We start from the raw sequence: 20,576 nt of genomic DNA on the forward strand, positions 1-20,576 counted from the left end.
TGGGACTACAGGCATGTACCACCATGCCCGGGTAATTTTTTGTATTTTAATAGAGATGGGGTTTCACCATGGCCAGGATGGTCTCGATCTCCTGACCTCATGATCTGCCCACCTCAGCCTCCCAATGTGCTAGGATTACAGGCGAGAGTCACCACACCCAGCCAAATGGTTTTCTTTAATAGCAAAATATGTCACGGAAAACTTGGAAAATGCAGAATACAAAACACAGAAAATACAACTAAAAACCTTTATGAGAATTTCAGTCATTAAACCGTGAATCTCAGTTGCCCTGTCTCACCGCATCTCTTGCATGCATGTGGGTAGATGCATGGTGCCTAGCTTGTGGGTATGCACAGAAGCTCCTTCTGGGGACTCTTAAGGGGCCCCTCATGTGCTCCTAGCTCTCACTGTCACCCTTCTGCATGCGTCCAGTTCCAAGGATGGCCCTGAAGATGAGGGAGTCTTATTTTCGAATGAATCTTATTTTGAATGGCACAGAACCAGGACTCCCTGAAATGAAGAAGGGAAGTTGGTTTCTCCCAGGGCTAAAGCATTTTGGAGGCAATTTTTCAAGTCTTAATATGATGCCGTTATGACATCACTGAAACGGAGTCAGGGTCAGGTGCGGTGGCTCACACTTGAAATACCAGCACTTTGGGAGGCCAAGGTGGGCAGATCACCTTGAGCTCAGGAGTTCAAGACCAGGCTGGTCAACATGGCAAAACCCCATCTCTACTAAAAAATACAAAAATTAGCAGGATGTGGTAGCTCATGCCTGTAACCCCAGCTACTCGGAAAGCTAAGGCAGGAGAATCACTTGAACTTGGGAGGTGGAGATTGCAGTGGGCTGAGATCATACCACTGCACTCCAACCTGAGGGACAGAGCAAGGCTCTGTCTCAAAAAAAAAAAAAAATTAAAAATTAAAATTAAATTAAAAAAAGAAAAGAAAAGAAAAAGGAACTGAGTCAAGGTGAAGCCACTTAAATGGAAATATTTATTTTCTTAAAAATATAGCTTAGTTTTCCCTCTCCAAGTTTGAGAAGAAATATTGGGAGGACATGGGATGAGATGACGCAGGCATTTGGACGTTCACTGCAAACCCTGGGGCGTCGCTGCAAAGCATCCTGGGTCCAGTCCCAGCTTAGGAAACGTCACAGCCTTTTTTCCACTCGGACAGGTCTCTGCCCTCGCAGTGTTTCTTCCAGCCTTGCCTAAGGACAAGAGGGAAGCAGGAGCAGCAGAAAGAAGCATGACAATCTAAATCATCTTAGGTTCAAATCCTACAGAAATCAACCAGAATCACCAGCAGAACTCTGGGTCGGGTTTCCTCTGCTTCTGAGATCCAAGGACGCTGTCCTTTCGCCTAGTTCAGACTTTTCTGCCTGCTTTTCTCCTAGCCATTGTTAGCTTCAGCAACAAGCAATCAACTTTGGTAAGGATGGGTCATTTCATTACACACCCACATCTCTGAAAATGTGGGTTCTCTGAGCGGGTGGCCCGGCTAGCAATGTTCACTAGAACACAGCAGCAGGGAACACAAGGTCCCAGGCTCAGTCCTGGGAGGCTTCCGCTGAGTCGCCATGTCACCGACCTGCTCACTGTCCTCTCACTGCTGCTCGTCCTCTTTCTCTGCAAAATATTGCTGTAACCTTCCAAATCTGATCCAAGTCTAGAGCAAACTCAAGCTTTTTTGTTTTTTCTTCTCTGTTGATTGACTCAATTGGCTCTTTCCAAGTCACTTTAGAAAATGCCTTTCCCCGTTGTTTGGAATCGGTTTATATGAAAAACAATCGCAAACTGTCTTAACTCAATCCCATCTCTCCTCTCCCCTTCTATCTACTGCTGTGCTCACTGCCCGCCCGCCTCCGATGGAGGAGAATATAGACAAGCTCTCCTCCCATTGGTTGGACCACTCTGCGGAGGTGAGTTGTCAATTCCACCGTAGCTGTGATGAAGGCACACACTAGGTTTTGCCCATGCAGCCAAAGTCTCCCAAGGAAAGACTCTTACCAATAGTTCATTCCTTCTGTCTCTTTAACAATTTTCCTGGCACAGATAATCGCATCTGTGAGGTCATCAGTGATCAAGGCTGTAAAAGAGAGAAGACCTCAGGGTTAGGTGAGATTTTGTCGTTGGAGAGGGACCCTAACTCGTTTACTTCACTTTCTCACTCTTGCTGGAATGGGAGGTTTGGAAGAACTATGATTTTTCCTGCAAAGCCACAATCTCATTTTTGTTAAGCTTCTTTATAATTAAAAGAACTTTGTTTTTGTTTTAAGACCATCTTCATCTTGCACTACCTGATGTTTCAGAGGAAAAGCCCAATCCTGAAGGGTTTTTGGAAATGTGTTTAAGAAGATGTCATGTGAAAATGCTTTTTTACATCCCAAAGAAATAGACGCAGGCCAGGCATGGTGGCTCAGACTTGTAATCCCAGCACTTTGGGAGGCTGAGGTAGGAGGATCACTTGAGGCCAGGAGCTTGAGTCCAGCCTGGGCAATATAGCAAGACCCCACATATGCAAAACATAAAAAATTAGCCTGGCGTGATGGCACACGCCTATGGCCCCAACTTCTTGGTAGTCTGAGGTAGGAGAATCACTTGAGCCCAGGAGATCGAAGCTGAAATGAGCTGTGTTCATACCACTGAACTCCAGCCTGGGCAACAGAGTGGGACTCTGTCTGAAGAAAAAAAAATGTCACCAAAAAAGAGCTCCTGTAGTCAAGACAATCCTAAGCAAAAAAATAAAAAATAAAAAATAAAAAATAAAAATACCCCAAAGCTGGAGACATCACACTACCTGACTTCAAAGTATACTACAAGGCTGCAGTAATCAAAACAGCATGGAATTGTTACCAAAATAAAAATACAGACCAATGGAACAGAACAGAGGCCTCAGAAATAATGCCACACATCTACAATCATCTGATCTTTGACAAACCTGACAAAAACAAGCAATGGGGAAAGGATTTTCTGTTTATTAAATGGTGTTGGGAAAACTGGCTAGCCATATGCAGAAAGCTGAAACTGGATCCCTTCCTTACACCTTATACAAAAACTAACTCCAGATGGATTAAAGATTTAAACATAAGACCTAACACCATAAAAAACTTAGACGCAAACCCAGGCAATACCATTCAGGACATAGGCATGGGTGAGGACTTCATGACTTAAACACCAAAAGCAATGGCAACAAAAGCCAAAATAGACAAATGGGATCTAATTAAATTTCAGAGCTTCTGCACAGCAAAAGAAACTATCATTAGAGTGAACTGGCAACCAACAGAATGGTAAACAATTTTTGCCATCTACCCATCTGACACAGGGCTAATATCCAGAATCTACAAAGAACTTAAACAGATTTACAAGAAAAAAACAAACAACCCCATCAAAAAGTGGGTGAAGGATATGAACGGGCACTTTTCAAAAGAAGACATTCACACAGCCAACAAACATGAAAAAGTACTCATCATCACTGGTCATTAGAGAAATGCAAATCAAAACCACATTGAGATATCATCTTAATCCTGTCAGAAAGGCGATCATTAAAAAATCTGGAGACAACAGATGCTGGAGAGGACGTGGAGAAATAGGAATGCTTTTACACTGTTGGTAGGAGTATAAATCAATTCAACCATTGTGGAAGACAGTTTGGCAATTCCTCAAGGATCTAGAAATAGAAATACCATTTGACCCAGCAATCTCATTACTGGGTATATACCCAAAGGATTATAAATCATTCTATTATTTAAAAAAACATGCACATGTATGCTTATTGTGGCACTGTTCACAATAGCAAAGACTGGGAACCAACCCAAATGCCTATCAAAGATAGACTGGATAAAGAAAAAATGGCACATATACACCATGGAATACTATGTAGCCATAAAAAAGGATGCATTCATGTCCTTTATAGAGACATGGATGAAGCCGGAAACCATCATTCTCAGCAAACTGACATAAGAGCAGAAAATCAAATACCTCATGTTCTCTTTCATAAGTGGGTGTTGAACAATGAGAAAATGTGGACACAGGGAGGGGAGCATCACACACTGGGGCCTGTTGGGGGCCTAGGGAAGGGATAGCAGGGGGTGGGGGGATTGGGGAGGTATAGCGTTAGGAGAAATGCCTAATGTAGATCACGGGGTGATGGATGCAGCAAACCACGATGGCACTTGTATACCCATGCAACAAACCTGCACATTCTGCACATGTACCCCAGAACTTAAAGTATAATAAATAAGTAAATACATACATACATACATACATACACACATACATACATAAAAAGGCAGCTAAGACAGGATAGCACAATGTTTTCTGTATTCGGGTTAGCTTGTCAGGTAAGGTTTCTTTACAGGTAAATATTAAATTTTTGTCTATTGTCATTTCTCAGTTTGCGTCGTAAAAATTTTTATCCAGGGTGTTTTCCATATGAAGAAAGTTTTAAGTTTTAAATCAAATACATCAGTCTTTGTCTTTATTACTTTTGCTCTTCTGTTTTTTGTTTGAGACAGAGTCTCACTCTGTCACCCAGGCTGGAGTGCAGTGGCATGATCATAGCTCACTGCAGCCTCAACTTCCTGGTCTCAAGCAACCCTTCCACGTCAGCCTCCCAAGTAGCTGGGAATACAGGTGTGCACCACCATGCCTGACCATTTTTTATTTTCATTTTTGTAGAAACAGGCTTTCACCATGATCCCAAGGCTGGTCTTGAACTTCTGGGCTCAAGCAATCCTCCAACCTTGGCCTCCCAAAGTGCTGGGATTTCAGCCATGAGCAACCACTCCAGGCCATCTATTATTTTTTCAATTGCTTCAGATATAACAAATCTTTGAATTGAAATGTATTAGTTGATACCCACGTTCTTTCCTGCTTGCTTAGAAACAGGCTCAAGGTCCTCAACACACACATGACAGAAAAAGGCAAATAAATAAAACAAGTTCAACATTACTTCCATTGCAAGTTGAGTCCTACAGGAGCTGATGCTGAGATGGGTTTGAGATGCCAGATATTTTTCGCAATCCACACCTATGAAAGGAATGTGGCGGGGGAAAGCGGGCTGGGCAGACCCAGCAATGGTCTAGCATATTTTCTGGGAGACGTGGGTTCGGGGCGTCTCTAGAGGTTGGAGGGACACAGATTATATAATGCATAGTGAGGAGGAAGCAGATCACATTCTATTATTCCGGGACTGGAGGTCCTCCCAGGCGTACACAGAAAGAGCACATTTGTCTTGGGGGCAGGGCAGTTTGCTTGGATGGCGATGCCCTGTAAGGGTTCCTGGGAGGGTGGGGCCAGGCAGGACCAGGAAGTCGTTTGTCCCCTCCTATTTTGTTAGAGCATTTTGTTGCACAATTGGGATGTTGTGAAAGTATTCATTGGACACGACTGCATTTGCTTAGGGAGGTATGTTGGCCAAGTTGCGGTGGCTCACGTCTGTAATCCCAGCACTTTGGGAAGTTGAGGTGGGCAGATCACTTGAGGTCAGAAGTTTGAGACCAGCCTGACCAACATGGCAAAACCCTGTCTCTACTAAAAGTATAAAATGTAGCTGACTGTGGTGGCGCATGCCTGTAATCTCAGATACTCAGGAGGCTGAGGCAGGAGAATTGCTTGAACCTGGGAGGCGGAGGTTGCAGTGAGCTGAAATCGTGCCACTGCACTCCAGCCTGGATGACAGAGCAAGACTCCGTCAAAGAAAGAAAGGAAGGGAGGGAAGAAGGAAGGAAGGAAGGAAGGAAAAAGAAAGAAGAAAGAAAATATGTTAGGGAGGGAAGGTGGGCGCTGGGATAACAAGAACCCCACCCAGCTCTGAGCTGTTGTTGCAAGAAATAGCCACAGAGGGTCAGACATGAGTTAAGATGGTACTTTTCTTTCTTTCTTTTTTTGGAGATGGAGTCTCGCTCTGTTGCCCAGGCTGGAGTGCAGTGGCGCAATCTCCGCTCACTGCAACGTCCACCTCCTGGGTTCAAGCAATTCTCCTTATTCAGCCTCCCAAGTAGCTGGGACTACAGGCACACTGCCAAACCTGGCTATTTTTTTTTTTTTTTTTTTTTTTTTTTGTATTTTAGTAGAGACGGGGTTTCACCGTATTGCCCAGGCAAGACTCCAGCTCCTGAGGTCAGGCAATCCACCCACCTCGGTTTCCCAAAGTGCTAGGATTATAGGTCAGAGCCACTCAGCCTGGCCTAAGATGACACTTTTCAAATGAGGATTCTTGCCAATAATTGTTTTGCTCATTTGACTTTAGATAGATAGTTCTGTCCAGTTGAACATGAATAAGGAAAGGCTTATGTTGAACAGCAAAGAAGCGTTTATTCTCCCACATCCAACAGAAAACAGCAACAATCCACACAAAAAGAGCTTCAGTCCTTGTTTTCAGTGATGTGAGCTCTACCTCAAACTATCTGTCTGCCCGGCATCCTCCCACCTCCCAAGTGAAATCTAGCAGCCACCACGCCCACGATGTCCATTTCTTCCCTGCTCTGAAGTGACGAAGGCCAATTCCGGTATCAGGGTGATGAGACATAAGAGTAATATAAGTGAACTAGACTAGAGAGTCAGTAATCATTTTTTCCTTAGATGTCTCTTATTTTAATGAAATCTGCGCTGCTGGGGGACGATATTGTCATCACATCAGGCATTTTGTACACTGTGTGTATGTATTGGTGCACGTATATGAATGTGTGTGCTTATGTGTGCTTTGTATATATGAATATGGCATCAACTTTCTATTCAAAAAGTTTGGGAAAAGTGGGCAGGAATTTTAGGAATACAATTTGGAATGAGAGTGAGGAGATTGTCTAGCTTCAGAAAATGGGCACGGGCTGGGCACAGTGGCTCATGCCTGTAATCCCAGCACTTTGGGATGCTGAGGTGAGATGATCACTTGAGCCCAGAAGTTCAAGACCAGCCTGAGCAATATGACAAAACTCCCATCTCTATTAAAAAAAAAATGAAAGAAAGTAAAGGCATGAAGTATATCTATACTGTACATGCATATAACATCACATGCCTTGTATACACACCCTCATGCTCTTTTTTTTCAGGTTCCCATGACAAAATGTCCCCGCTTCTGTACTATGTGGGACAGAATAACATCGTTCTCATAAAAGCCTCGTAAGGGAGACCTGCCACAAAGGAGTGGTTAGTACATAAAGCCAACATCTTGTTTTCCATTTTAAAGCTATCTCCGAAAGTCCTATCCTCTTCGCAATAAGAAAACAGATATGAGACCAGACGTGGTGGCTCACGCCTGTAATCTCAGCACTTTGGGAGGCCAAGGCAGGTGAATCAAGAGATCAAGAGATCAAGACCATCCTGGCCAACATGGTGAAATCCCATCTCTACTAAAAATACAAAAATTAGCTGGGTGTGGTGGCGTGCGCCTGTAATGCCAGCTACTCAGGAGGCTGAGGCAGGAGAATCACTTGTACCTGGGAGGCAAAGGTTGCAGTGAGCCGAGATCACTCCACTGCACTCCAGCCTGGTGACAGAGCAAGACTCCATCTCAAAAACAAACAACAACAACAACAACAAACAGGTATGAGTGTCCTTTTTCCTCTTACCATGAACCTCTGTATTTACAGCCACTCCCCATCACTCACATTACTGCCTGAGCTCCATCTCCTGTCAGATCAGTGGCCACATTAGAGTCTCATAAGAGTGCAAACCCTACTGTGACTGCACCTGTGAGGCATCTGGGTTGCATGCTCCTTATGAGACGCTAATGCCGGATGATCTGTCACTGTCTCCCATCACCCCCAGATGGGACTGTCTAGTTGCAGGAAAACAAGCTCAGGGCTCCCACTGACTCTACATTATGGTGAGTTGTATGATTATTTCTTACATATTACACTGTCATAATAATAGAAATAAAGTGGACAATAGATGTAATGTGTTTGAATCATCCTGAAACAATCCTCCTCCCCCTGCTCCATGGAAGTTTTGTCTCCTACAGACTGGTCCCTGGTGCCAAAAAGGTTGGGGGCTGCTGATATAGACCATAGTCTCTGACCATAATGAGGTGTAACTAGGAATCTATAATAAAAACTCATCCTGGATCATCCTTCACTGTCAGGCTGGGCATTCTTCTTGCCTTTCTCCCTTATTGAGTCCCTTGTTTCCTGAACTTTGTCTTCCTCTTTATTGTCTTAGTTTATCATTTTGGTGGAGCCCCTTTTTCTACAGTTTTGTGAGAGAGGGTGCATGGGAGCTGAGCTGAATATCTCATCTTTGCCCTGACGGATCCACTCTCTACCCTCCTCCACCATGCTCTGTGCACTCAGAGGCTGACGCACACGTTGAAGTCAATGGACTCTTATGTCCTCTGACTTCTGGAGAGTTTAAATAAGAGTAGGCATTGGGCTAGGTGCAGTGGCTCATACCTGTAATCCCAGCACTTTGCAAGGCCCCAAGGTAGGTGATCACAAGATCAGGAGTTCAAGACCAGCCTGGCCAATATGGTGAAATCCCATCTCTACTAAAAATATAAAAGTTAGCGTGGCATGGTGGCTCACGCCTGTAATCCCAGCCACTTGGTAGGCTGAGGTAGGAGAATTGTTTGAATCTGGGAGGCGGAGTTTGCAGTGAGCTGAGATTGTGCCACTGCACTCCAGCCTGGGTGACAGAGTGAGACTCTGTCTCAAAGCAAAAAAAAAAAAAAAGAGTAGGGAGGGGACAGAAGTATGCTGAGGATGCTGAGGATGTCCCTTGAGGGAAGGTCTCAGATCCTAGAAGCCAGTCCTCTCCCTGCAGACCTTCTGTGCCTCAGTGCTGGTCACAGCTCTCTTTCCATTCCTCTTTGGGCTAGGGGTTCCTAATCCCCCATTTCAGTATTGCCATGGTTTTTCTATGATTTGATCACATCTTTGTAAGTAGAGTCTCTATTAACATTCTCTTTCAATTACCCAGTTTGCATTTGTTCTGTCTTCCTGCCAGGAATCTTTATGATATAGGAGGTAAAAAAAAAATTAACAACTTGCTTCTCAGAAAATGTACTCTGGGTGGCTAGAACTCTAGGCATATGCCCACCTATTTTTAATTTTTTTGTGGAAACAGAGTCTGGCTGCAAGGTTTCACTATGGGGTCTCACCCAGGCTGATCTTGAACTCCTGGCCTAAGGTGACTCTCTGACTTTATTCTTGTACCTTACATGCTTGACTCCTAGAGGTCAAGACTGCAGTAAGCTATGAACAAACCACTGTACTCCAACTTGGGCAACAGAGTAAGACCTTGTCTTGAAAGAAAAGAAAAGAGAGAAATGTAAAGCGTATTTATCTCGTTCTGCTCAAAGAAGTACAAACTGCATCCTTTGAGCAAATTGCTTATGGAAAGCAGCTGGCAGGCAGCTTCCTTTTTCTTTTTCTTTCCCTCTTTTTTTCTTCTTCTTCTTGTTTTTTTTTTTTTTTAAGATGGAGTCTCCCTCTGTCGCCCAGGCTGGAGAGCAATGGCATGATCTTGGCTCTTGGCTCTGCAACCTCCACCTCCCAGGTTCAAGCAATTCCCTGCCTCAGCCTCCCAGGTAGCTGAGATTACAGGCATCTGCCACCACGCCCGGCTAATTTTGTATTTTTAGTGGAGACGGGGTCTCAGCGTCTTGGCCAGGCTAGTCTTGAACTCCTGATCTTGTGGTCCACCTGTCTCGGCCTCCCAAAGTGCTGGAATTACAGGCGTGAGCCACCTTGCCCAGGCCGCACCTTCTTCTTCTTCTTTTTTTTTTTTTTAAACTGAAGACATCAAATATCTCTATACATTCAAAGGCAGTAGAGAGTTCCTCCATCTCCCTGCTTTAGTGGAGATCTTCATAAAAACTCTCCTACATGGAATAAGTCATCTGGACAAGTCAGCCGCAGGATCCTGAGTGCCACGTTGGAAACCATTGCATAATTTACCAATCTGGAGCAGGACAATTTGCAAGTCTGAACTCCAAATTTTAGTTAAAGCAAAACGCGGGTGGCGATCCCATTGTCGGCTTTGTCCCCCGTCTCATTGGAAAGTCAGAGCCTCACCTGAGCAGGCGACGTGGCAGTGGTTCTGCTCCCGCGGCTTTCCCTGTCTGCACCAGGTGAAGCTGTTGATCTGGAAGATGCCGTAGTCGATGCTGCCGTCATCCAGGACCGTCTGGGCGGTGGTGTTGTAGCCGCTCTCGTAATACGCCATGCAGATCCCTGGAGGGGCAAAGCCGGAAACGCCAGCAAAGGAAGTGCATCGCCGGCTCTAAGCCTGGTCTGAGGGCGCCTTTCCTGATCCCGGTTCCCTGACTGCTTCCTCCCAACACACCTCGGGGCGGGGCAGGGCAGGCGGGCACCCTGAGGGGCACATGGGGGCTGGGAGGGTGCACCTGGAGCTGGACACCCAGTCAGGGGCTGAGCCTAGACAACAGTCGGGTCCCCTCCCCACGGTGCCAGCAGAGGTGGCATTATTTTCCCCTTCCCTGTTGGTGTCCTGAGGACAGGACTCCAGGAATAAGGAAATGAGGCGCGGGGGAGGAGGGAGAGGAGACCCAGAGAGCCACAGTTAGGCCGGCAGCCACCCCTGGGTGCGGTGGGGGCAGGGCATGGACCGCTGGGAAGACGCAGCAGGGAGTGTGGCCGGGACCTTCAGCATCTCAGGGCAGAGCTCAAGGACAGAAAGAGATCAGGAAAGAAAGAATCTCACAGTTTCCAAGGCTGAAGCCCCAGTAATTGTCCAGGCCAGCCCTCGAGAATATTTTCGCCAGTTTGCAGCGAGTGTAGATTTTGGACTCGGCGCCTGTGACCAAGCAGCCAATCAGGGTCAAAAGGCCCGCAGCCCTCATCCTCAAAGCCTGCTGGAGACAGAACCTGCCAAGGGCAGGAGACCGGCTCAGACGATCTTGATCCGGAACTTTGAAATCCAGCGGCGGAGACTGTGCACAGCCCTGCCTAGATGCTGCCTGTCACTTTGGTCATTCAGAGCCACCATCAGGGAAAACTGGCCACTCCACAGTCCAGGGAAGGAACGCGACTGCAGGCCCTTTCCCTAATGCTTTTCCCTGCAGTGACTTCCAGGTCAGCGCTGTGTTCTCAGGATTCAGCAAGTGAAAAAATTAACCCTCCTTAATACACATCCAGGCGAAATTTTTAGGATTTCTATTTCAATTCTATGAATAGAAAGTAGAATACAAGGGTGAAACATTCCCTATACCGCGGACCCTTGAAAACATGGCTTTGAACTGTGTGGGTCCATTTTTTGGGAATTTTCTTCTGCCTCTGCCACCCCTGAGACAGCAAGACCAACCCCTCCCCTTCCTGCCACGCTTCAGCCTGCTCAGTGCCAAGACAGCCGGGATGAAGACTTTATGATCACCCACTTCCACTTAGCTAAGAGTGAACATGTCTGCTCTTCCTCGTGCTTTTTAAATAACACTCTCTTTCCTCTAGCTTACTTTATTGTAAGAGTACAATACAGAAGACATAGAACATAAAATAGGTGCTTTTTGGCTGTTCATGTTATTGGTAAGGCTTCCAGTCAGCAGTAGGCTATGAGTCATTAAGTTTCTGGGGAGCCGAAAGTTACATGCAGATTTTCAACTGGGCAGGGTTTGGCGCCCGCCCCTGAACCCTGCATTTGTTCAAGGATCAGCTGGATGTGTAGAAATAGACAGCCCATTTCATCCAGAGATGAAAGACCCATGGGGCTGTATGTACAAATTGAAGGATTATTGTTTGGGGGTTTTTTGAAGGGTGAAGATGAAACACCTAATCTTTCATTTTCTTTTCTTGATTCATTTCCAAATGTGGGCATGTTGCTTCCAAAATACCAATTTTTGTTTCTTTGTTTGTATTGTTTTTTTTTTTTTTTTTTGAGACAGAGTTTAGCTCTTGTTACCCAGGCTGGAGTGCAATGGCATGATCTTGGCTCACCGCAACCTCCGCCTCCTGGGTTCAGGCAATTCTCCTGCCTCAGCCTCCTGAGTAGCTGGGATTACAGGCACGCGCCACTATGCCCAGCTAATTTTTTGTATTTTTAGTAGAGACGGGGTTTCACCATTGTTGACCAGGATGGTCTCGATTTCTTGACCTCGTGATCCACCCGCCTCAGCCTCCCAAAGTGCTGGGATTACAGGCGTGAGCCACCACGCCCAGCCCAAAATACCAATGTTTTACCTGAGATTGCAAATGCACTGTTTTGCTGGGCTTCACCACCAGTGCTTGGGGGCCTCCTAAAAGCCTGGCACCTGACTGGGGAGCAAGAGGGATGGATGACGATGCCTCAGGAAAGGAGGACAGTGCCTAGGGGAGCAGAGGGGCATCAAGAGGGCCCCCCGGAACCATGCGAAATGGGAATAGGATCAAGAGCACCGTCTCCTGCTGCCTACTCATTTCCCACAGTCTCTTCCTCTCTTGGAATAATGTCTTCCCCAAAAACGACAGCCTTGCTGGAGTAAGGTGAAGTGAAATGTCTGACACCTGCTTGGGATCCTAAACTGGATGTTCATCCATGTGTTCATCCCGTGTCATTTTCTGTACATGCCTAGAAACTTCTCCAGTCACTGGTTTCTCTCCCTGGGGCTGGATTCCTGCATTAAAAGCCTAGACCCAAGACAGGGCTAGTATTCATCAGCAAGGCCACCACACTGAGTAACAAGCAGGGCTCTAAGGTGACTAAGCAATAAGGTAAGAAACTGCACTTCATGAGGGGTATGTACATTACAAAGGTGAATAGCAAGTGGGGGGCAAACCAGGCCTGCTTTTGTATGTAAAGTTTTGTCAAAACATAGCTACACCCATTTGGTGATATATTGGTGGCTGATTTCCAACTATAGCAGCAGAGTTGAGTAGTTGTGTTAGAGGCTGTATAGACCACAAAGCCTGACATATTATTATCTGGCCCTTTTCAGAGAAAGCATGCCAGTCCGTGGCATACAGCATTGTGTTAAGCTGTGAGAGGCAGACAAATGAGGTTTAAGATGCAGAGCTTAGCTTGGGCACAGCACGGTGGCTGATGCCTATAATCCCAGCACTTTGTGAAGCTCAGACAGGCAGATCACTTGAAGCCAGGAGTTTGAGACCAGCCTAGGTAACAAAGGTAGACCCCTGTCTCTACAAAATATACAAAAATCAGCCAGGCATGGTGGTGTGTGCCTGTGGTCCTAACTACTTGGGAGACTGAGGTGGAAGGATCTCTTGAGGTTGGGAGGTTGAGGCTGTAGTGAACTGTGATTGTGCCACTGAACTCCAGTCTGAGAAACAGAGACCCTGTCTCAAAACAACAACAACAAAAAGACGCAGAGCTTATAAATAAAGTGGGTTTCCATCCCCTGTCTTAGAATATTACTGATCTCAAGCAAGTCAAAAGAAAACCCACCACCATGGTAACCCCACAAATCATGTTCTACATCCTTCAAGCCAGGATAGGGTTGCCATTGCTGGTTCTCTGGGACAGGTGGCATCAGAGTAATTTAGGCCTTACTGAAAAATGCAGATTCCTGGTGCCTGCCCCAAAGGCTGACTTCTCAGGTGAGACTGCGGAAGAAGCATGGCTCTACTTACTCAGTCTGTGACTGGCAGCTCAGGTGAGCTTCCCGCATCCCCTGAAGCCATGTCTGATTCCTACAAGGCACGAGTAATCCTTTCCTAGCTCAAGAACCTTTCATTAGAATGTTAGGGAAAGAAAAATTCTTAACACCTTTGTTTCTCATCACCTAGAGATGCTAGAATTCTACTTCTTGGGACTAAAAGCCATATCATCCTGCTCACTTATGTTCTCAGTCAGGTGATAACTGTCTTCTGGGCCTTAAAACCTCTCTTTTTTTCTCTCTTCCTCTCAACAACCTCCTCACTACACAACTTGGCCAGGGCCTCCCGTCCAAGTGAGAGCTCTCCTCTAAGTCAACAGTCTGCAAACTTTATCACAGACTCAATTAATAAAGTTATGCATGTATCCCTTTTAGATGTATATTAAATTATAAAGCACACTTCTGTGCCTCTATACTAATATGCTACATAAATTAGCAACATACACAAAACTAAAATCTGAAAATAGATGAGATAGAGGTGAAATTAACATTAAAAATTTATTAACAGCACATTTCTTTGCTATAGTTATCTGATTAATTAATAAAACATTTCAAAGGAGGGCCACAAAAGAAAAAAATTTTATGTATAATCAACATGTTTTCATTATTTTTGAAAAATTTGGCTTAACTCTTTGTAAATCAATAGCTAAAGAGCTGGCTTCAAGGTCCATTTATTTCTGTGTTCAGATTTAATGACACCTTTGAAATGAATTCCCATTGGAATATGTAGATCTAAGTAGAAGTTTATTGTTGGTTGCACCTAACATCATTATATTTCATTAAATTCCACCTGCAAATAATGCAAAGGTTTTGTTGAAATCTGGTTTTACATTCATATAGTATTACATTATGTAGATATAAAATATTTAGCCAATTCCATATTGAGTCACGCTTATGATATTTTGCTTTTCTATTATAAACATATTACAGTTAGTAATCTGTAGGATACATTCCTGAAAGTTTGTCAGGGTTGGGTGGCTAAGAGAGGGATAGCATTAGGAGAAACACCTGATGTAGGTGACAGGTTGATGGGTGCAGGAAACCATCATAGCACATGCATACCTACGTAACAATCCTGCACACTCTGCACATGCGTCCCAGAACTTAAAGTCTATTTTAAGAAAGGCTTGCTGAGTAAGTTTTCAGATACAAAGAGAACATACAAAAGCCATTTATATTCTTATATACTAGGAATACAAAATAGAATTTGAAATTTAAAAATACCATTTACAATAGCACACGGGAATATGATGTATTTAAATTTAAACCTAACAAGATCTGCCCAGGATATATATGCTGACAACTACAAGACAGATGAAAAATTTAAGAAGACCTAAGTGGAAAAGATATACCATGTTCATGAATTTGAAAATTCAGGTTTGTTAAGATTTAATCTATAGGTTTAATGGAATTCCAATTAAAATCTCACAAAATTGTTTTGAAAGTATTAATAAGATGATCTTAAAACTTATATGAAAGGCAAAGGGACTAGAATAAACAAAACCAATCAGAAAAAGAACAAAATTGAAGGTCCCATTCTACTTGATTTTAAGACAATATAAAGTTGTAGTAATCAAGACAGAATGATACTGGTGAGAAGATAGACCCATAGACCAGTGGAACAGAAAAGAGAACCCAGAAATAGATCTACAAATATGTAGTCAACAAAATTTTTACAAAGATGCTAATTAAATTCAATGGAAAATTATGTTCTTTTCACCAAATGGTACTAAAATAAAACTGCCTATGTTCAAAACACATGTTCAAAACCAACAAAATAAAACAAGGCAAAATGAAGAACATGTACCTTATATCTCAGATAAAAACTAATGCAAAATGTATCAAAGACCTACGTATAAAAAATGAGACTATGAAATTCTAACAGTAAACATAGACAAACTGCAGGACCTTGGGTTTGGCAATAAAATTAATTAGATACAACAACAAAAGCACAATCCGTGAAAGAAAACAGTAAGTTGGACTTGATCAGAAGTAAAACCTTTTTCTCTTTGAAAGACACTCTTAAGAAAATGAAGACTAGCTACAGACTGGAAGAAATATTTATAAATCACATGCTGATGAAAGCCTTGTATTCAGAATATACAAAGAACACTTAAAATTTAACCATAAGCAGACATATGACCCAATTTAAAACTGGGCAACTGATTTAAGCAGACACTTCATCAAATACGAAATCCAAATGACAAGCATATGAAAGATGTTCAATATCATTGTCACCAGGGAAGTGTAAATTAAAACCACAATTAGATATCACTTCTCATTGATTAGAATTGCTAAAATCAATCGGATGCCACCAGATGATGAAGACGCAGAACCTTCAGAACTCCCATTTATCACTGGTGGGAAAGCAAAATGGTACAGTCAACTTTGGAAAACAGTTTGGCACTTTCTTACAAAGTTAGACACAGACTTATTGTATAAACCAACAATCACACTCCTAGGTATTTAATCAAGTGAATCAGAAACTTAACATTCACACAAAACCAAACTAACCCATGTGTATAGCAACTGTATGCCTAATCACCAAAAACTGGAAACAGCCAAGATGACCTTCAACGGGCAAATATATTTAAAAAGCATGATCTATCCATACAATGGATTACTACTCAGCAATGAGAGGAAAGAGCTACTGATTCCTGTAACAATGTGGATGAATCTTAAATGCATTTTGCTAAGTAAAAGGAGTCAAACCAAAATACTACATATTATATAATTCCAGGTATATGACATTATAGAAAAGGTAAAACTATGGGGATGGAAAACAGTTCAGTGATTGTCAAAGATTAGAGGAGAAATAGACCATAGATGGACCCCACACGTTCTATTTTAGGTCAGTGGGACTGTTGTCTGTTGTACTGGGGTAGTGAATCATGCTGTGAAGAAAATGTCAGCTGATCTACATAGCAGGCTCAGCGCTGTTGTTAATTTCCCTATGGTGTGGACTTTTATCTAATCATGGACTGGGACACCGATCAGCGGAACACTCTGAGGAGTGCTTGTTTATACAACAGGGCGGTTTCTGCTTTGCCTGGGATTGGGGCTCTTGCATGCAGTCTTGAGTCAGGCTGCTCATAAATATTATTAAACAGTAAATGGGAATCGTGATAAGTGAGCAGAAAATCATTGGCCGCTGTGGAGCCTTGTGAGCTCAGTCCACAGCCCCGAAAGGCTGCTGCTAATCTAGTCTCATGATGAAATCTGTCAGGTCCCTGATTACCTTATTCTAGGAGTGGTGGTTCAAGTCAGGAGATGAGGGGATGCCAGTCCAGCCTTGCACCTCCCTCAGATTCCGGCATTTTCTGACAGTTGTGCTGTCTCACATACCTGCTGCCTCCCTCCTTTCTGGGTTTTAGAATTTGGACCTTCGGCACTGAGATGAGCTCAGAGGGAGACTGAAAGAAACTGGTTATCTCACGTTCATCTTGCTTCTGCCCCCAGAAAAGGCTCTGTTTTCATTACTCAACAAGTCCTTACTCTGTAACGCAATGATGACATCTTTTGATTATTTATTTATTTATTTATTTAAAGACAGGATCTAACTCTGTTGCCTAGACTGGAGTGCGGTGGTGTCATCTCAGCTCACTGTAACCTCTGCCTCCCAAGATCAAGCAATTTTCCTGCCTCAGCCTTCCAAGTAGCTGAGACTACTGGCATGAGCCGCCATGCCTGGGTAATTTTTGCATTTGTTGGTAGAGATGGAGTTTCACCATGTTGGCCATGCTGGTCTCAAACTCCTGAACTCAAGTGATCCACCCACCTTGGCCTCCCAAATTGCTGGGATTACAGGCATGAGCCACCACGCCTGGCAGACATATTTTTAAAATAAGATACAATTTACATCAAATGCACAGATTTTAAGGATGCAGGTTGGTAAGTTTGGGTAAATGTTTAACCATGACCCCAGTCAGAATAGGAAACATTTCTCTCATTCCTTGTGCCGCTGTCCACCAGAATTGATTCCTGATATTACCTGCAGACTGCTGTAGCCTCACAGTATACTGTGTTCAGCTCATTATGTTGCATTAAGCAAGTCTCTCTCCTACCCTTCATATTTTAACCAAACCTTAATTATTTATCAAAATATTTAAGGAGGCCAGACTTGATGGCTCACGCCTGTAATCCCAGCACTTTGGGAGGCGGAGGTGGGTGGATCACAAGGTCAAGAGATCAAGATCATCCTGGCCAACATGGTGAAACACCCATCTCTACTAAAAATACAAAAATCAGCTGGTTGTGGTGGTGCTATTTGGAAGGCTGAGGCAGGAGAATGGCTTGAAGCTGGGAGGTGGAGGTTGCAGTGAGCCAAGATTGAGCCACTGCACTCCAGCCTGGTGACAGAGCGAGACTTCATTTACAAAAAAAAAGAGAAAGATTTAAGCATATTAAGGAACACTTCATAAAATAACAGCAGGCAAAATGAAAAGAAATAAAGAAAAAGAAGAATAAAAAGAAAAATACCACTCTTCCGATGTGAACTCTTTTTGTGTTCATGCTTTTAAAAATTCACCTGCTGTTTTACTACCTCTCCAAAACAATGCCCTCTGGGCCCCAGAAGTAAATTTTGCACTTTGATGGAATGATATATTTTAAAATCTGAGTTGGGGCATCCCTTAGCCAACCCCCTCAGTATTATAATCAGGCTGTGCTGCTCCAAGGTGGAAAACTCAGTCCACAACCTTCCCTGCCTGACTCCTTTGATTTTATATTGTTCATTGGAGAAACAAAGGAAGAAGATAATTGGGTTCTTCGGAATTTGTAGGTAATTAGATAACTCTGTTGACGGTGGAACCAGCACTAGAGAGAGCTCCATATCTGGTCAGGGTCTGACTGTGACCAGGAAGTTCTTGGTGTCTTCCTTGCTCAACCTTAGAGCCCACGAACACTGACACCCCAACCTCAGCTCACTGCAACCTCTACCTCCCGGGTTCGAGCAATTCTCACGCCTCAGCCTCCCAAGCAGCTGGGACTACAGGCATGCGCCACTACACTCAGCTAATTTTTGAATTTTTTTTTTTTTTTTTTTTTTTTTTTTTTTTTTTGAGACAGAGTCTTGCTCTGTCACCCAGGCTGGAGTGCAGTGGCATGATCTCGGCTCACTGCAACCTCTGCCTCCCAGGTTCAAGCAGTTCTTCTGCCTCAGCTGGGATTACAGGCGTGCACCACCACACACAGCTAATTTTTATATTTTCAGTAGAGACAGGGTTTCACCATGTTGGCCAGGATGGTCTTGATCTCTTGACCTTGTTATCCACTCACCTCAGCCTCCCAAAGAGCTGAGATTACAGGCATGAGCCACCACGCTCAGCCTAATTTTTGAATTTTCAGTAGAGACGGAGTTTTTCTATGTTGGCCAGGCTGGTCTCGAACTCCTGACCTCTTTGCTAAGCAGTAAGCCATGTGCTTTGCAAATGTCACATTACATTATGTCACTGTTATTTTCATTTAAAAGGTGAAGAAACTGATACTTCCTAAGGACAGGTGAGTTGCCCAACACTACACAGCTGGACCTGGCTGAGCAGGATCTGAGCAGAGGTTCGGGAGTTCGGCGTGCTGGACACAAAGGTCTCTGTCGCCCAGCTCCGAAGTATGTTCCTGGCATCTGCCAATGCCAGCAGGACACCAGAACTGTAGGTGATGCTTCACGTGCCCTCCAGCTGTGCCACTTGCACGTCCCTGGCAGAATGACTCACTCCCCGACTTGTGTTGTGTTCTGCAGTGAATCATATTAGCTTAGCTCACAGGTGTGTGCAGGGCAACTGTGCAGAAAATGGCTCAAAAACTACCACTCTGCTTCTGCCTACTAACGGGGAATAGCAGACTGGGTCTCCCGAGTGCCCCCTTCCTGATGTGCATGGTAGAGGCATGAAGAGGGGTTTGGCGGTGTCTGTGCCTTGACTCACGGAGATGCATAAACCTTTGCTGTCTTCTCTTTCCCTGTCTTCGTTTGCCTTCCATATACTCTCTGCCCTTTGATTCTAAAAGCAAATCACGGGTGGAGAGGTCAGCCGAAGGACCTGGCTTGCCCACCAGTGTGGACTCGGAGAGAGGGTCCCGGAAACCAAGACGCTATTTTTCTCCTGGTGAAAGTAGAAAAACTTCCGAGAGATTTAGAACCCAACTTGTAACTTCAGCAGAACGAAAGGAATCGGATAGGTAGGCATGCGTCTGTGCCATTTCCTAGTCCAGGAACGTGACAGCGACACAGGAGTGTCACACACTGACGGCCTTTGTGCTGTTTATACAGGATGCTGGCCATTCCATGATTCTTCCATCTAATCTGTAAGCGTTAGGTATTTGGCTTATGTTAAAGACTTTTTAAAGAATGTTGGCCTTTACAGTGGTATTATGATACATTCACAATTTTACATTGCATTTAGGTGATAAGAAGTGAGAAATATTATTTTTCTCCACTTATTATTTTTAATGCTTTTTACCCCCTTGTTAAATTAGAGTCCAGATTGCATATTCACCCGATTTTACAGTGAAAGTAACTGAGAAATTTTGTATTCGTTTTATAAATGTCCGTCTACTTGTTGTATTTGCTCTGTTGTATAGAACTGAGAAGGTTTGTGTAAACATTGTCCTCAGTGATGTGTAGTAAGCTGCACGTGTGCCTGGTCTCCCCACAAGGCGTGTCCTTGGCTGGGATCGTGTGCACACACGCTCCACAGTGTCACTTCACAACTGTGTGTGTTTTCACAACTAGAATTGCTACCAGGAGGTTATTTCTTCAAAGAATTTAATTGCATTTTTAGTTTGACTTTTAATATGATGTTTTATTTCAATCTTCTGCTCCCACCTGCTAATTTATGATGATTATTTGCTAATGTCTTTCCCAGGTGCACTTCACAGTCAGAAACGCCAACTATTGACAGCAAGTACCTTTTCCCCTTTTCTTCCCCTTCTTTATTATCTCATCTAGACGGGATTTAGCCATACAATTTATGGCTTTTTGAGAGAATAAGATGATAGAGCATATCAATGTCTCTCTTTGCTGCAGGTTTCCTTTC

The 20,576-nt window shown here is 43.9% G+C and overlaps 1 protein-coding gene across 2 annotated transcripts; it reads right to left on the reverse strand.

Moving 5' to 3' along the window:
• Positions 1-1,143: 1,143 nt before the first annotated feature.
• LOC120367589 (lysozyme-like protein 1) lies at positions 1,144-13,496 on the reverse strand. 2 transcript variants are annotated; one of them, XM_039478882.2, is made up of 5 exons: positions 13,435-13,496; positions 10,665-10,828; positions 10,016-10,174; positions 2,013-2,091; positions 1,144-1,213 (listed from the first exon to the last, which is right to left on the reverse strand). In XM_039478882.2, exons 2-5 carry the CDS (start codon positions 10,801-10,803, stop codon positions 1,144-1,146), a joined length of 447 nt encoding a protein of 148 aa, XP_039334816.1. In that variant the 5' UTR covers positions 10,804-10,828; positions 13,435-13,496. The 2 variants fall into 2 exon arrangements, with proteins under 2 accessions (XP_039334816.1, XP_074259609.1); XM_074403508.1 differs by lacking the exon at positions 13,435-13,496 and having other exon boundaries at positions 10,665-10,803.
• Between the last annotated feature and the right edge of the window lie 7,080 nt (positions 13,497-20,576).

The sequence above is a fragment of the Saimiri boliviensis genome, chromosome 8, assembly GCF_048565385.1.
Source record: "Saimiri boliviensis isolate mSaiBol1 chromosome 8, mSaiBol1.pri, whole genome shotgun sequence".
Taxonomy (NCBI): Eukaryota; Metazoa; Chordata; class Mammalia; order Primates; family Cebidae; genus Saimiri; species Saimiri boliviensis.

Bases quoted from the DNA above. Each gene is read 5' to 3' on its own strand.
- LOC120367589 (XM_039478882.2), bottom strand. From the start codon at position 10,803: ATGAGGGCTGCGGGCCTTTTGACCCTGATTGGCTGCTTGGTCACAGGC. The intron at 10,175-10,664 runs GTGAGATTCTTT...TTGCCCCTCCAG, and splicing joins GGGCTTCAGCCTTGGAAACT to GGATCTGCATGGCGTATTAC. The intron at 2,092-10,015 runs GTGAGGCTCTGA...TCTCTTTTACAG, and splicing joins CTGCCACGTCGCCTGCTCAG to CCTTGATCACTGATGACCTC.